The sequence below is a fragment of the Pundamilia nyererei genome, unplaced genomic scaffold (genome assembly GCF_000239375.1).
Source record: "Pundamilia nyererei isolate P.nyererei 1_Seehausen unplaced genomic scaffold, PunNye1.0 scaffold00577, whole genome shotgun sequence".
Classification (NCBI taxonomy): domain Eukaryota; kingdom Metazoa; phylum Chordata; class Actinopteri; order Cichliformes; family Cichlidae; genus Pundamilia; species Pundamilia nyererei.
Genome location: NW_005187978.1, coordinates 41254 through 59242, shown reverse-complemented (window position 1 = coordinate 59242; position 17989 = coordinate 41254). Strand labels below are relative to the sequence as shown.

At 37.6% G+C, this 17989-nt stretch overlaps 2 protein-coding genes across 2 annotated transcripts in view; one reads left to right on the top strand and one right to left on the bottom strand.

Annotated features, from left to right (window-relative positions):
- Nucleotides 1-2071, top strand: part of LOC102214321 (sialoadhesin-like) — a 4328-nt gene extending 2257 nt beyond the window's left edge. Inside the window, exons 3-6 of the mRNA XM_005754512.1 lie at nt 338-586; nt 1528-1554; nt 1727-1778; nt 2032-2071. Of these exons, the coding sequence (XP_005754569.1) occupies nt 338-586; nt 1528-1554; nt 1727-1778; nt 2032-2071 (368 nt within the window). The remainder of the gene's footprint in view (nt 1-337; nt 587-1527; nt 1555-1726; nt 1779-2031) is intronic.
- An 8442-nt stretch (nt 2072-10513) lies between these two features.
- LOC102211109 (ladderlectin-like) lies at nt 10514-12557 on the bottom strand. Its single transcript, XM_005754505.1, has 6 exons — nt 12502-12557; nt 12354-12421; nt 11872-11966; nt 11649-11777; nt 10960-11068; nt 10514-10870 (listed from the first exon to the last, which is right to left on the bottom strand). Exons 2-6 carry the CDS (start codon nt 12412-12414, stop codon nt 10776-10778), a joined length of 489 nt encoding a protein of 162 aa, XP_005754562.1. The 5' UTR covers nt 12415-12421; nt 12502-12557; the 3' UTR covers nt 10514-10775.
- Between the last annotated feature and the right edge of the window lie 5432 nt (nt 12558-17989).

The following is a 17989-nucleotide window of genomic DNA, read 5'->3' as shown; positions in this document are numbered from 1 at the left end:
CCCCCCTCTGCCCAGCTCAGTAGTCTTAAACAACACAATGTTTACATTTGTCCCGTCCTCCTGCTTTCCCGGTCACACTGCTGACATACGCAGTTCTATTAATTAATATTAACCTGACAGAGTTCACATGCATGTTGAAGTGTTCTTAATGTACTTTCTCATTACTTAAAAAACATCCAGTTAGATTTTTTTTTACCAGCATGATTTCCTGATTTTGTAAAGTTATACCCTCACAAGAAGAAGTCTTGCTCTTTGTTTGTTTGTTTGTTTCAATTAAAACAGCCAGAACTGAGTAGACTCCAGTATCACGTTGACCTTTTGCATGTTTGTCTTTCAGCTGGTTCTGTGATCCTGGAGAGTCCCGTTCATCCTGTGATGGAGGGAGATACTGTAATTCTGAACTGTAAATACATGGCCACTCTCTATGATAATGTCATAAGTGAATTTTACAAAAATGAGCTTCTTATTGGGCGCAGCTCAACAGGAAACATGACTATCTACAGAGTCTCTAAATGTGATGAGGGACTCTACAAGTGCAACATCTCTGGAGCAGGAGAATCACCTGACAGCTGGATGACTGTCAGAGGTAAGAATATTATTATTATTATTATTATTATTATTATTATTACTTCGTTTAACTGTAGAGTGAATTTTATTAGGAGCAAATGTATACTGGCTAATACCTACTGAATCTAAGCTGCTTTAAATTGATCAAACTGCTCCTGGCAGTGTGATGATATCAGGATGGTCGTATTTTGAAAGTTTTGTTGATGACTATGTGAATCGCATTTAACAACATAACAGTTGGCTTACAAAGATAAATTCATCTAATCTTTTACTTATATGTGCTATTTTAAGTCAAAAAATGTATCCTGACAAGTACCAGTACAGACTTTGCTGGTACTTGATGGTGTAATAAAAGTAAAAGTTTGATTGTGAAGCGGTCCACTCCCTGCTGCCAATGTTCACCATCTTAGATACAGAGAGGAAGTAGGAGTAAGATGATTATGCTCATGCAAGTTATCCAGTTTCATCACCTGTTGACATTACATATGTTCTGGCATTGTGCAGTAATGGTTATGCATGTTAATTTGTCAAAACAGCAGAATTCCTCGACATCTTCAGAAAGTGTGACGTCTCACACATTGAAGGAGCGTTGTGGTTAAGCTTAGACTTCACAGCCTTCTCCAGTGACAACAGTGAAATCCTGTAAACTGGATGTGTCATGCATGTGCAGCTGACAGATTTAAGGAGGTGAAATGGTGCAATGATGTCAGGGGACTTTCTTTTCTGTTCCCGATAAATTGGTTGGCAAATCGAAGGATCCTCAGTTCTGTTCTGCCCTAAATCACTGATGATGAAAATAAAGAATAATAAAGAGCCATGTACACAGTGGACATAGTTGTTTCCATCATCATGCTAACCTGTGGTTTTTGTGCTTTGAAGCAGGACATCCTGAACTGCGTCATCCTGGCCTGACACACTTTCGGTTTCCTGTGGCTTGCATCTTCCTCTTATTGTTCTCAGCTGTTCTGCTCAGCCTCAGCAGCAAAGGTATGCATGCAGAAGAAATTACTATCTTGTGAGATATGAAGAGTAACAATCAGAAGACTGTTACAGTTTCACTCCGCTAAAATATTGTAAATGAAACAAATAAACATGTGTCCAACTTTTATCATTTAAATGCTCTGCAACACTTTGCTTGTTTGTTTTTTTTTTGCTGTAGGTAAAATTGACCCTGTGGTCATGCCGTACACTGAAGTCATCTACACACAAAAGTGCAGGAGAAAAGGTTAACACACATATACAGAGACCTTGTTATTAATCTAAATAATAATAATAATAATAATAATAATAATAATAATAATAATAATAATAATAATAATAATGGCACCAATTCAAATTTAAACATTGAGTCCCACAATCCAGAAATGACTCATATGAGTGAAATGCCCCCGACATGTTGGTGCTAAGCACGCTCATTTCCTGTCTGGTCATTTGCATCTTTACTTTTTTCTTTTTTTTTGTTAGGTCGACGACTGAGGAAGAGGTCCTTGTTGTTATCATCTAAGGCTGCATACAGATGCGTTTGCACACACACGTCGTGCACTGTGCTGACATATAAAGCTGACAGCTGATGAAGAGATAACGGTGATATGTTTAAGCACTTTAACTCACTTTGTGTTCCACACTGCACCTGCAAAGAAATATACATATTAAAAAGAAAAAACAAAATAAAGAAATACACTAGAACTGGAAATCCTCACTGGCCTCTTTTTAAGTAAACCCATTTAAGAAATAAATAAATAAAAATAATAATATATATTTTTTTTGATAATGGTGGTCATGAATGAACTCTATGCTTTGCATTTTAGTTTGTGTACTAACTGTGTTTTTTTTCCTTGAGTGCATAAGTGCAGAAAATTGACTGTCCCCTGTTAACTTTAAGATAAGATCACTTCTGATTCTGCCTTCACACAAAATGTAATGACACACACTGCATGCTCACAACATGTTTTATGTAGAGAATTTGTACACTATTTATATATTTATATCTACTTCTATACCGTTTTGTACAGCCACCCTCATCTGATCTAAAAATGCATTGGAGTTGTTAACCTGTATTTCAGCTGCATTTATAAAACTATATTTTTCTTCTTTTTAACAAAGAAAAATGGAATACAAAAAAGTACATTATATTTGTCAGCATTTAAATGCTTTCATTTGCACTCTTTTTTAAACCTTTAACTTCTCCTGCTGTCATGGTCACAACAGTATTGCCGTCATTGTCGATTAATATAAATGCATAGTTAGAAGTGACTTACACATTTGGCAAATTGATTCAGGGATCAACCATATAATGCAAATACATTAAATCACTAAAAACCATGAAATCATTATATTTATGAACTTTTCTGTTTGTGAACATAAACTGGGAATAGACCCTGTGCACGAGAAAATGCTAACTTCCTGGTTTGAGACCGGATGTAGGGTTGTACATTTCCGGTAGCTTTACTTTGTGGTCAATCGCTACCGGATATACTCCAAAATCATGTCCAAAACTCGAAAACGGAAAGATCGCATTAAGTTACAAAGAGCAGAAGGTGGGAACACTCACCACTGTTGTGTCATAAAACAATCTAATGATCAACTTTGACGTTTAAAGAGTTTAGATTTAGTTACTGTTAATATCAAAAATATAATGCTGTCCTTAAGACTGTGAGTGTAATGGATCTAAAACTGTTTAAATCTTCAGACCCCTCTACAGCCTGGTAACATGGAAACCTTTAAAACAGCAGCAGAACGTTTCAGTAGTGTAGTGTAATTTGTTTTTTTTCATTTAATAATAGAGTCCGTATTATATCAACAGCTACATTCACCCTGGAGAGAAACTAGTGAGGGAGACCATGAGGACTAAGCTGGGTCTCTGGGTCCAGAGGTTTGGAGAAACTTCTTCCCTTTCTTTCATCACAGCTGTCCTGTGCCAGAAGTTCTGTTGACCCACTGAGAGAGGCTTCATTTACGAAACACCAGGAAGACTGAAGCGCATGGCATTGATCAAGCAGGACTCATGATCTTCACCAGCAGCTCCCTCACAGGGACATCTTCAGCACTCCTCCGTACGCCCGCCCCAGGAGATGGATAAACCCAGCATTTCATGAACACTGTGATGGAGACCTTTGGCTTGTGTAATGTTATAAATACTTGGATACTCCCCAGAGGCTCCGGACTTTTACATAAAGATATTATATTCAGTCCTGTAGAAAGTTATATATTTAAAAATACACTCTGGTATGAATAACTAAATAACACACTATCTGCAAAAAACTGTGAAAGAATTCCAGATGACAAGTTTGTAGTTCATCATACAAGTGACGACCTTTGACTTTCATCGGGTTTTATTTAATTGTGTCAGAGAAAATCTCATGTGCTCTTCATGCAGCTGAGTACATCAAGTGTTTAAAACGGAAGCTGTGCAGGTCTGAGATCAGCCAAACTGAGGTCCTGTTAATGCTGATATATAGTGACACAGTTACATGGGTGAGTAATCCTTTTGTTTTTTTGTCTTTAACTTTATCAATAAAACAGCTGCAGCTTTCACTACAGCACATGTGGTACGTTACCCTTTGTACTGTTTTCATCAGTTCATTTTGCAGTTAACATGTGAACATGTTGGATGATCTGTCTGCTGTCACTGGGTGGTGCTGAGGTCTGAATCTGAGGGCAGCTCCTGTAATCACAAAGAGAACAGAACCATCAAACTCAAATATAAATTTTATCCCTCAAAATTGAAATAAAGCTGATTCTTCTGTCCTCACACACTCAGGATCTGAAGTTCTTCTCTTACTTTTTTTTCAGTTTTACAGTACACTACAGTACTTTAATCCATACTTCCTGATTAATGAGGAGTTACTGAAGTACAAGCTTTTAAACAAAATAATTTCATGTTTCTATGGTGAACCTAATTAAATCATGTAGGATCTGCATGAAATTCAACAACTTAATTTGTTCTTGTTGAGATGACATGTTACAATCTAGTGAGAGTGCTTAGTTGCCTGGACTCACGAAATTCACAAGATCACATGAGATCGCAAACATCAGTAAAATCACTGTAATCTTAGCTTCCTACTTTTTTTAAGCCTAACTTGAGAGCTCAATGGTGTGGTGGTTAGTGCGGTTGCCTCACAGCAAGAAGGTCTTGGGTTCAAATTCACAATCAGTGTAGTTTCAAGTGGGTTCTCTCTGGCTACTTTGGTTTCCTCCCACAGTTAAAAATCATGCAATTAATAGACCTAGATTAATTACACTTCCAAATTACCGATACGTGTGAATGAGGGCTAAACGGATGTCTGTCTCTTTGTGTTAGCCCTGCGATGGGCTGGCGACCTGTCCAAGGTTAACCCGCCTTTTATCAATTCTGGGTTATGCTCCAGCCTCCCTGCAACCCAGATAAAGATAGGAAGATCTCTTTTAATCACAGTTTCCTCCAAAAATGTGAGATGCTGTCAAAGATTTCACTGCTGCTGTCTTTGGCTGAATAAAAGATGATATACACACAAAAACCAGATTACACTTTCATTTTACCAATATAATGATCTGTAAATCATTTGCTTTATTTTTCAGATTTTAGTGTGAATCTAAAAAAAAACTATTATCAGTTCTTCTACTTTAGTGCTGTGATAATATGAGAAATACAGAGAAAAGAAGACAAACAGAGGTTTAGGAACGAAGAGGAAACAATCTGAGTGCTTTAGACCCAGACTACATGAACCATATCCACAGCCTATGACACTGTAATTATGTACTCGACTCATACAGACTCAGGACTACCATTTCCAACCCCCCTTTGAAGAGCTCCACTTCTCACTCAGCTTCCTCCCTCCTCTGTTCATCTTTTACCTGCTGCTGGACTTCAGTCACTTTATCTTCAAACTTGGAAGAGAGAGAAAGGAATATAAGAAAGGACGCTGATCTGTAATGAACGCCTACATAAGTTAAAGCAGAGTACATTTATTTGCAGAGCAGTCTCCCCCTGCTGGTTATAGAGGTTGAACAAACTTTGCTCCATTGTCTTCACTTTTCACACCCAGACCATAATTTGTTGATGATGCATATGATTACAAGATTTATAACATTTATCTTGATTGTAAGATTTAAAGATGAAAAGTGCAGTGTAATTCTGGACAAAACACACACACAAAATGTGTCAAATGCAATTTGCCAAACTTAGCTGCATCTCCTGCTACACGCAGCCACTTTTAGTATTAGTATAGGTTAGTAATAAACTGAACTGAACACATGTAAATAAGGTGGGACTTACTATGTGCATAAATGGCTGAGAGGCAGAATCAACAATGACTTACTGAGGATGAATTAATCACTAAAAGTAACTTCTATTAAAGTCAGATATGTATCTATATGCTGGGTATTAACAAATGAAACTGCAATTGCAATGCAATTTAACAGAAAGGGATTAAGATCATATTATAGATAGTTTGATTAACTTCCAATGTAAAGTTTAGGCCATTTCAATAAATTTGTCCTTTAATGAAAAATCAGTAATGAAGACCTAGGTGAATGCAGTTAAATTAAAGATGTCTGTGAAGGTTCTCAGTCATCCAGGTCATCGTAGTCAAAGGAGCTTGCAAAGAAAAGCGTCTGGACTTCTTTAAGTTGCTTGAAGACGTTTCATCTCTCATCCGAGAAGCTTCTTCAGTTCTAAGGTCAAATGGTGGAGAGTCCCAGATATAAACCTAGTGGGAGTGACCCCCACAGAGGGACAAAAGGACCCCCTGATGATCCTCTAATCCGCCCAGGCTTTGTCTAAGTCTTTGTGAGTGAGGTCTTACTGAGCTGTGGGGTGGGGAATCTGTTAGATTAGCTCAATCAGTCTCCATCTGCTAGAGCTCTGATATTTTGTTCTATTGCCATAGTTGTGAATTCAGGTGCTTCTTCACAGTTTTTCCTGGACATTTCCCCTCTGTCTCCAAATTTTTGCCCCTAAGCTTTGTGCTCCCTTGCCCTAACTAGGAGAGCTGTGGTGTCTGGCTCCGTTAAGCACCAAGCTATTTAATATTTTCTGTTTCTGATGTCCCTCTCAAAATCAGAAGTCACACCAGAAAGACGCTGGTCTCTGCCTCTGTCCAGACAAACAATTGGATCAACCATTCACCCTATTAACCTTATTTTCCCTTCTGCAAGTAACTGTGTAAATAAAGTCCCAAAAGTCTTTACCGCAAGTTCATTCCTGTGTTCAGAGAAACATTCAGTAGAAATTTGTTTGAAATTTTTCTATATCTTCATCTCCTTCTCAATCTATTAAATTACCCTTTCTCAGCTTTGTGTTTCTGATTTATGTCTGACTGAACATCTTTGTTATTCAGATTAGACGTTACTTCTGAACCAAACATCTCACTGTTTCCTTGGAAGCAGATAAGAACAATGTTTGTTTACTTACTGGTTTGGTCTCATTTTCTGGTTCACCTGAACTCAAATATTTGCTGACTTCCTCTCAGCTGAAAGTTAAAAATGTTGAAATACTTTTCTATTTAGCTTCCTTCTTTTTCAAAAACATAATATTCATATTGGTAATTGTACATTAGTATTTTGTTTTTTCTGCAAAAAGCCTTCATTTATCCAGGCAGTCTCGGAATTTGTAGCAACTCGAAAATACAATAAATATTAAGAAAATACATTCAATCTTTATTAATTTTGCTTAAGAAACCTGTGTCACATTAGAACTTTTTTACTAACTGGTTTTCGTTTTGTTTCCACTTAGAGTAAGGACAACAAAACCACAAATGCACAAGGTCAAACGAAGGGAAATTTTCCTGAAAGGAAAAATGTGACATTTAAAAATGGCCTTCATATTTACGTGGAGAGAACAATTACATTAAAATGAATAATCTATACCTCATTACTCTCTTTCAGTTAATTTTGAATAGTTTAGGTTTCAAAATAAAGAAAGCGATATGTGAACAATAATTTGTTTCATTTTAGCATAATTATAACTTAACAGATGCATAAATAGACAAAATATGTTTGCAGTCTAAAATACAAAATAACCACACAGTCAATATTTACCTCAATGGTCAAAAGCTGAATGTGGTCCTTAAGGTGAGTATGACTCTGTAACTTCTCCTTTATACACTGCTAACAGCTCTGTGTAAAGGAAGTCGTTTTGGTTTGGTTTTTTTTATATGCTGGTTTCCTTTTAGTGTACATCAGAATGAAAGTACACTAGATGGCAGTGTTTTATATTCACCTGCTGCACATTAAAAGCTACACTATGTTAGACCTTGCTGTGAAAAAAATGTTTCTATGAGCGCACCTTTAGTTTAGATTTGTACACAGAAATGTACAGAAATCAACAATTTAAACAAACAAAATTTAGATCAAAACACCTCATAAAATTATCATAGCACATATCCACCAATGGAAGCACACAGACACATTATAATTGTGATGGAAACAATCCAGAAGAACAGCAAATTAAAATGCATGTAAGAGACTTGATTGAAAGGTAAGGCCTTCAAGTTCACGAAACTGTGCTTATTTATCATGTGGCTAAATGAAAGCTGAAACTCTAGCCCAGCTGACATCTACTCAGCACCTGGTAGTGTTAACAGGTTCAGCCTGTTCTGTAGGCCAAAGTTTTTTAAACACAATAAAAAGATCTAGGTAAAAGTTGACATAAGAAATGCACTCACCATGTATGTTAGGATTGAAGCACAATAAAAGTAAATACATTTTTTAAAAATGCTTATTTAAGAAGCATTGATTTATACTAGTGACTAAGAGATCTGAGAACCCTACAGCTAAGGAAAACACAGGTAACAGCTGATGCCACATAGATACAAGACTTACACAAACCCACTGAATTAAAGATATAAAATAATTACTCTGACAGAATGTTTACCCACATCTTCACTTTTACTTTTTGACAGATGCTTTATAAAGGTGGTGTATAGTTAATATCATTAGGTTAATGTTGTTTTGTCTTGATTCGTGCTCAGTCATCCAGTTAGTTAGTTAGTAAATCCCCAAAAGTTGATTCTGTTCATCTGGATGCAGCATTTTCATTGGGAGAAACGTTTCGTCACTCATCCAAGTGACTTCTTCAGTCTCAGCTGACTGCAGGTTTCCACAACCTGATAAACATTTGCATTGCAGCACGTTTGCATAATGACTGAAACTAGCACCACTGAAGGAACAATGGGCTGGGGGGGTCAGTTCCTTGATTATTAATATGCAAATTCTCATGACCATTGATCAAAGCTGAGTAAATAAGAAAGAGGACAGGAGAGGAAGAGGAGAGGTTAGATTTAAAGGTAAGGACTGCTCATTTAAAGCTCATGTGTAAGTCCTCGTGTTTTTAAACCACATAATGTGTCTGTTCATATGACAGTGTGAATGAGTACTTTGGACATTTCTTTACCAAATTCAAACTAAGACTCAGGATTCCTAAAACAATGGTGCAAACCAATTAGTGCGTAAAGCTAAACATACTATTAACTGTCAGTGTTGCTGCATGCTGTCACACTGATCAGAGGACACCTTCACAAGACAGGTAAGCAATGAATTAAACAAAGACCAAGCAAACATTTGTGGATATTTTTTTCTTAGGGTTGCAAAGGACACTCATGAGAGACACAAAGCAGAGTTCAGTCAACAGAGCAACCTTTATTCATTTCTTTGTCTAGTGAACCAAATACCTGCAGACCTCTTCTCTAGGCCAGGTCTCCTTCAATATTAGGAACAGTGACTTGTATCATTCACCAGTGACATGGATCTGACAAACTACGGTATGCCCTCTTTATATCCAACAACCCCAACACACTAATCTGTTCATTAATCATGAAATATTATTCAGTCTGACAGAAATCTGGTGGTTTTTGATGCTGAGCTGTCAGGTTTCTTACTGATTAATCTCTTGCTTTATTGCCAGTGGTGGTCCTAGCCTGTTTGGCGCCCTGGGTGAACACTCCCACGCCATTTAAATCAGCTGTGTTGGATCAAGGACACATCTAAAACATGCAGGACACCGGCCCTCGAGGCCTGGAGTTCGACACCTGTGCTTTAAATCATCAAACTGTAAATTATAAATTTTAAATTGTCCTTTACCCCGAGTCCTAAAGTGTATATTTATTTTCTTACTCTTCTTATATTTATTGTTTGTTTACTTGCACTGCTGTAACTGGAGCCTCTTCGTCTCTCTATATACTGGACTGTATGTAGTGGAGATGACAATAAAGTTTACTTTGACTTCAGCAGCGAGCAGGCGCACCGAGGGCTCTCGCGCTCACTTTTCGCATATAGTACACTCATGTAAAAATACTCAAGCTGCCCCGACGTCATGCCAACGCATTTGCCGTTCTGTGCTCTCTGTGTTTCGCTCCTTTCTGGGTTCCTCTTATTCACCCTGGTTCTGTGTGTCAATTTTTAACTTTGAACACTTGCCCCTTCAAACATCTCTGCAAAGGCCTGGTGTCAAACTCCAGTCATTGAGGACCAGTATCCTGAAACTTTTGAATATGTCCCTATTTTAAGTTTAATTTATTTTAAATTACATTTATTTAAATATACTTGAGTAGGGTTAGGGGTTGCCACCTCAGCATGCAGCGTAGTTTAACACACCTTTCTTTAGAGCAATAACATTGTCTGCACTTGATTTAATTAATATCAATAGTTTTAAACATCTGTTCTGTCCTTTCTATAGCAGCTGGTAAATAGTGTGCTTTTGGATGTACTGCAAAGATGAGAACTACCCTCAATGCTTTACACTCTATATACACTCTATTTAAAAGGCACTAGAGTTATTGTTAACTGTAGTTAACTGGTGCATGGCAAGTATAACCTCAATATGAAGGATATTAGGTTGAATTTTTAAAATCTCTGTCCACTCTTCTGTTTTATCATTTTTGGTTTGTTTGTTTTTTAAGATGCAGGTAGATATTAATCTACACTTATATATGGCTAAACACAAGATACATGACACAAGAAATATGCTTGACTGAAAGCTTTAATGCTGCGTAAAACACAAAAAAAGTTTACTCTGCAGAAAAAAAGTGCTCAAATCAATCCTTTGGTAACACAATCAGTGTGCTACTGTTAAAGACACGAGGCCTAAAACACAGTTGACTTGTCACTTTGTTCTTCTGGTTCGGTGCTAGAGGGAGAGGAAAAATGTAATGGTGGAAAGTGAAAGAAAGCAAAATAGCAAGCAGAATATAAACACCATTATATATCAGGGTGTTTGTGTGGTAATGGCATTTTCATGCTTCAGTGCCGACCCAGCGTCTTGATATTTTCCTGGCACAGATAGATGGCAGATTAACATGACAGTGCTGATCATCCCAACATTTGGAACCTGCAATTTTCAAATTCAGAAATCAGTAAAATATTGTACACATTTTTTTAATCACAAGAACTCATGTAAATCAATGTGATTTGAATTACCGCTATAGTTTATCTGCAGACAATCCTGTTTCAAATAATTATTGGGCTCTCCTCCGCACCAGTTTTGATAGTTGAAACGGCTCCCATCACTCCACAACCAAATACCCTCCTAGAGGACAGAAATTGATCATAGCATTAGTCCAGGTCAGAATATTGAGGCTAGCCACAGTTTTTACAGATCAACCCACTGTCATAACTTTCAATCTAACCAATTAGCAAATCTCTAATAGGCAATATTATTTAAGCTGCTTGTAACTTTTTGTATTAATCACTGTAGCCCATTCATATAGACAACAATCTTTCAAAAATGATGGTGATGAGTCACTCTCATGACTCATCAAATGACACCATTGACTGGACACCTGGTGGCATGCAGTGTGTAGGCGCTGTATTTTCAGATCGAACCAGCTTGAAACCTTGCATCAGGTAGCACCACCTATTACCATCTAATGAAAAACCCTCAAAACTGAGTTTAGTGAAGTCAAGCTGAATACAAACTACTGGAAAAGATGCATATAAGAAATAGTAAATAGAAAAAAACAATTTCAGTTAAATTTTATTTAAATGGTGCCAAATTTACTCAAAGTAGTTTATATTGTAAGATGCTAAACAGATATAGAGACAACTTCAAAAGACAGGAGAAAAGACATATCATAACACACATATTGTAATGATAAAAAAAAAAATACCCCAGATGCATCAGTTCCTCCAACCCAAGTTACTCCGTAGCCATTATGGGCAGTCAGCCTCTGAATCAGCTGGTGCTCTGCGCTGGTGTGCACAGATGCAAGGTTTGCTCCCATGGACAGGCAGTTTCTCTTTAATGAAGAGTGACAGACAGAGCAGAGTTTTCACAACTGGACTAACATGTATTTTAATAGCAGTGTTGGAGACAAAGTAAGAGAAGTTTACCTCAGCTGCAGCCCAATTCATGGCTCTTGGAACATAGAGAAAGCAGCGACGATGGATCCGAGACCAACCATGCGGACAACCCCTGCACCTCTGTGCTGGAGGAAAATAATTCGTTGTAATAATTCAGAAAAACAATAAAACCGAGATTATGGTTCCTAATTTAGAACAACTATTTTTTTTTTTTCACAAAATGTGCCGTTGCTCTTTAAATACTATGGTGTTCTTCTGAGTACAAGCAAAAAATATTAAACACACTTCTTGTGTCAGAAAAATAATAGAGTTGCTTGTATCTTTTTTTTCTCTTTTTGGATGCTCGTTCTCAATCCAAGTTCTCTATGTAACAATCCCTGCCTCCTCTCTTTTTTCCATTATATGCAGTTGTATTTCATATTTAACTACATATTTAATTATATTTTTGTCATGTTTTCTCTTTATAATGCAATGGTTTCTTTATATAATGACTATTGTGCTGCAATACTCACCAGCAACACTGCACAAAGCCATCATCACACAAAGCAGTGCAGACACAGTCAACAGCTTCATGGTACCTCTGTGTAAAAACAAAGACCCAAAATGACTGACAGTTCATAAAATAAGTGATAGATGATCATTAGAGAGTTTGCAGCAGACCTTTTGTAGAGCGTCTTCACTCTTTTCAGTATCAGCCAGTAGCTTCAGTCTTCCAGAGTAGATGTGCGAATAGAGTTGAATCAGTGTTTATATACAGGATTCTCTTTTATTTACATAGTTGCAAAATCAGGAAATGACACTTGTCTAGGGTCTAGATTGACTGGGGTTGTTCCAGATATAGATGGGAACTGATGATGGATAACCACACAGCATTGGTGGTAGGCAGTAGTGATAGATCTCAGGAAAAACATCCAGGATCTGTGCCCATAGCTCAGACCAAAGAAAACCCAAGCATGTTTTTTTTCAGTGACTTTCTCTGTTTTTTGAACTTCCAGCTTAAATGTGCTGGGATGACTATGGGTGTACCTTTGAAAACCTGCTAGTGCCAAGGAAATGTGATGAGTTATAGGCTTAGCATTGTTATAGGAAAGTGTATCTTTTTGTCAACCGTGTCACATTTTGGCTTATTTGTCCTTTCTCCTTTATGATTTTACTTCTTTGTCTGATGTGGGTTGCACCACTTTACCTTAGGAAAATGAAAATTACAAAGAGTGCTTCGTCATTCTACATTTACATGGAACTTTCTGATAGCTGTTGATTTTAATTTTTTAAACAAGATGTGGCAATAATGTGGCAGGATGTGGCCTATTCAGCAACTATTCCTCACTATTGGTTAGTGTTTGAAAAGTTGCTTTGAAAAATGAGTTAGTTATAGTTACTACTTACTTCTTCAAAAAAGTAATATGAGTTGGTAACTGAGTTATAATATGATCAAAGTAAATAATTATTAGGAAAAGTAACTGTCATTGAAGGTTCTCAGTCACCATTTGACCCTAGTACGGAAAAAGCTTCTTGGATGAGAGGTGAAACGTCTTCAAGCAACTTAAAGAAGTCCAGATGCTTTTCTTTCAAAACTCCTTAGGAAAAGTAACTATTGCATTACAAAAAAAAAAAAAAAATAATGACTACTTTTGATTTTATCTCTGCATTTCACCTTTAAAAGCTATTTATCTGCCTTGTTTGGCATCATTCCTTTCAGCACAACCTCATGCTGGAAAAGAAAGTTGTATTTTTTACCATAGCAACTGCAAGTATGTTTAACAAATCATCTTAGTAACTTGAAATGCAAATATAAATTGTACATTTTAAAAACCTATGCACACGTTTTGAAAACAGCAAAGTAAAACAATTTGCCATTTGCCACAGCAGATGCCCCCGATTTTCAGTAAGTGAATGTGTTTAATTGTAGGCAGGGACATTACTGGATATTCTTGTGTAAATGCTACAGAATAATTTATGTAATACTTATATACTTATATTGCTACAGAAGAATATTTATTTTATTATTTTACATTTACAATTTTTAGGCTGTGGATCTCTTAAGATCTCACTGTTGGGTTTGTAAGGCCATGTTACTCCTAAATTTCTATCTTGTTCAAAGTTCAAAGTTCTAAGCTAATCGACCTCAGTGTTCTCCTTTTTTAAAAATAAGAATCGATACAGAATCGAATCGTTAAACAGAATCGATAATGGAATCAGAATCGTGAAAATCTTATCAATACCCATCTCTATTTAGCATAGCTTCGTATTGCTATGTCATCTTAAATTGGTCATGTGATTGCTTTTCCATGACTACTTTATCCTTCCTCAGCCAACCTGCGGCACTTGTGTAAATATTTCACCCCCTAAGCTCCTGGTAGGCTGAAGACAGCTTCAACTGTGTTTTGAAAAATAATTATGCGCCCGCACCGCATTTTCTTTTTAGTAATGGTAACAGCATTGTAGTGATAGAAAAAGTAAAAAGTTACATTACTAGTTACTGAGGAGTAACAGCATTACTTTTAACCCCGTTATTCCCATCACTGCTATTCATCCATCTTCAACTTGTTGGTGACTTAGGCAGTTGTTCCCACATCATCGTGCCATTGTCAAATTGTCATTGTCAAACCTGTTGTCATTGATCGTGGACTTCAGGAAGACCAGGAAACACTTGACCCCTGCTTCAATCCAGGGGGTCAGTGTTGACATTGTGGAGGACTATAAATACCTTGGAGTACACATTGACAATAAACTGGACTGGGCTAAAAACACCACAGCACTTTACAGGAAGGGCCACAGTCGTCTCTATTTTTTGAGGCGGCTGAGGTCCTTCAACATCTGCCAGAAAATGCTGAGGATTTTCTACGAGTCTGTTGTGGCCAGTGCGATCCTCTATGCTGTTGCATGCTGGGGGAGCAGGCTGAGGGTCGCAGATGCCAACAGACTCGATAAACTGATTCATAAGGCCAGTAATGTTGTGGGGATGGAGCTGGACTCCCTTAAGGTGGTGTCGGAGAGGCGGATGTTGTCTAAGATAAAGCCAATGTTGGATAATACCTCCCACCCACTCCATGAGATGCTGGTCAGTCACAGGAGCACGTTTAGTGAGAGACTGAGATTACGGAAAAGCACCACTGAACGACACAGGAAATCTTTCCTGCCTGTGGCCATCTCCCTGTACATCGCATCCACTGTTTACTGCAACAGCTACACCCTTCTTGCACATGTTCTTTTTCAGCTATTTATTAATAAGTGACTTTTATGTATATATATGCCTGTATATATTGTGCTATTCTTACTTAGTGTATTTTCTGTCTTTGTTAATGGTTGTTTATGATGGAGCACTGTAACGAAAAATATTTTCTCCTAGGGATAAATAAAGTATTCTCATTCTGATTCTGAAAATATACTGTTGCAGTCAAAGTGGATGAGTTCTGCCCTTTGTTTCAAAAATCAGTTGAACGCATGACTCCCCTGCTAACCCATTCCAGTTTTCTTCTAGGACAAATAGACAGGTTTTAAGTTGAATTTCACTAATATCCTTCCATAGACCATGGCACTGTTTCATGCACACAAAAGTCTTGTGGTTTTGAACATGGATTTATTTTCAGGTGCTTTTGTGACCATAGAACTATTTGTAATTTTTACCATTTTGTAATTGATTTGGATGTTTTTAAACACTTATGCTCATGCAGAAAAAAAATCATTCTGCTGTTGGAGATGGTCAAACATAGTAAGTGATAACAGTACTGCATTTATTTCAAATCAAAAATGGGAGAAACAACTCTGCAATCAAAAATCACTTCACAGACAGCCCTTATTATTCTGTCCATTTTCTGTCCCAGTCAGTGACAGTACAGTGAGGGTTTTCAGCAGCTCCGGGGACGTCCAAAAGCCGGCTGAATTCCACGGAAGATGTGCTCATAGTCAGGGACGCACCACGGCTTCCAGTGGAGCTCTTCCTCCAGCTGGGTGAAGGCTGCCTCCCGATGCTCGTACATCTCGGAGTGTGCTGGGTCCATATCGTGGTCAGATTGTACTGTCACAATTTGCAGACATTTTTTTAATTAATTACTCAGGGACAGAATCATGGAGACAGACTCAATGATATAAACTTGCTTGACTGCAACAAAGTTAAATCTGAAGAAGCTAGCTACTGTATAATAGCAGTGATTCATATTGAACACCATAACAGAAGAGTGAACCAACTAGAAAAGTATGACTGTTTTTTGAAGTATTTTTCCGAACCCTAGAACTAGGGTGTCTGGTGCCATGATGGCACCGGTTCTGACATAAACGGTAGTAACCAGACCGAAAAGCAGCGCACATTTCGGTGCTTTATTTCGGTGCTTTTTTTTCCTGAGCTGTGATACACTTCTAGCCAATCATTTTACGTTTCCCAGGATAGTAGGCGGGGCCAGGTACGTACGTTCAGTTAGAGCAGAGCTACAGATTAAAAATGCCCAAGGCAAAGCGGTCAAAAGTCTGGCTGTACTTCACAGCAAAATATGCAAACTCAGCAGCAACAAGTGCTTTAAGCTGATACTGTGATACTGTCAAAGGAGGTAACACCTCAAATCTGATGAAACACCTGGCGACGCATAGCGTTTTTTTTAAAAGCCGAGAAATGCGCCATATTTGATAGCTTGCTGCGAGACCTCACACCGAGCACGTCGGGTGGGTTGCCAGTTATCGGACCCGGAGCAACATCCCCCAAAAACACGAAGAGGAGAGTCCTGGCCCCTAGCCCTGCAAGTGTAGCAGAAATGATGAGGATGATGATGCAGCAGCAGCCGTTCTTCTCTGCGTGAGTCGCTTAATGTTGTTCGAGTGTAATTTACGTTGAGTAGGCTAACCACGTTATTACATTAATGCATGTAAGGTGAACTAGCAAACATCATCATAGCTACATGCGGCTGTCCTCTTGTTTGATGGCAGATACTCCCTTCACCCTGGACAAAAAGGCTAAAATGACCAAAGAAAAAGTGGAAAACAGTTAAACATGAGAGGTTTTGGACAAAGTTTGTGTTTTTTCCATTGTTTAAGCACTGCTTCCAGCCAAGAGTGATACCATATATGCCCCATAGCTGCAGAAAAGGCTAACATTGTTATCTTTTTTACAAAAAAACAGCTGAAGATGAGAGGTTTTTGGACAAAGTTTGTGTTCTCCATTCTTTAAGCACCGGCACCGTTTCAAAAGTACCGATTTGGCACCGGTATCGGATAAAACCTAAACGATACCCATCCCTACCTAGAACAGAATCTGTGTTGCAAGTCTCTAAGAAGAATAAAAATCATGTCAAGTTGTTGAAAAATAAAAAACGCACTGTTTTATTGCTGAACTAAAGTATATGAATTTCATAATCAAAACCTTAGGCGAGTAGAACCTACAAACTAAGGAATGAGGAAACTTGGAAACTAGAAGGAACAAATAAGAAAAAAAAAACAATACACAGCAAGATGGAGAACGCGGCAAAGGCCAGGCCTGAGACAATAAAGACAACACAGAGGATAAGGAGGCAGAAGGCAAGAGGTGAGAACACAGATGGGGATAACTAACAAAATGCCTATGGAGGAAGTAAAACTGGACGCCCAATAAAGGAAGAACACACACAGAAGTAAAACAAGAAATTAATGATACTAAGAGAAAGATTACAACAAAGAAACAAACTGGAGACATGGCAGATTTCAAGGAAAGAGCGAAGACAGAAACTGGGGACCAGAGCAGATAAGAATATACCCGATAATACAAAGAAAATTAAAAAAATAAATAACAAAAGATAGCACTGAAAAAAAGATGATAACAAATATTACACAACTAGAACGATGACTAGAAGCTAAGATAGGAAACTCAGGTGCGCTAAGCACACAATGTCAAATTATGAGGACTAAAAATTAATCTTGAGCAAATTATATCAAAACAAAAATTTGACAACTACACAAAAACTGAAAACACGTGAAGAAAAAAATATGTCATGACAGAAACATCTCAGAACATTTCTCCAAAGATTTACTAAACGTATGACATATTCTGGTAGTTTTTCTTCTTACACTTTTTCCCTTATTCATTTTACCATTCAAACTAGAGATAACCAAGAAAAGCATGCCAACGTCTGTGACTTGTGGATAAACTAATTATCATATAAACTGTTAAGCAACAGCACTGGTG

Coding starts and splice junctions, on each gene's coding strand:
- LOC102211109 (XM_005754505.1), bottom strand. CDS start 12,414: ATGAAGCTGTTGACTGTGTCTGCACTGCTTTGTGTGATGATGGCTTTG. Junction 11,967..12,353: donor GGCTTTGTGCAGTGTTGCTG/GTGAGTATTGCA, acceptor ATTTTCCTCCAG/CACAGAGGTGCAGGGGTTGT. Junction 10,871..10,959: donor TCTGCAGATAAACTATAGCG/GTAATTCAAATC, acceptor TGAAAATTGCAG/GTTCCAAATGTTGGGATGAT.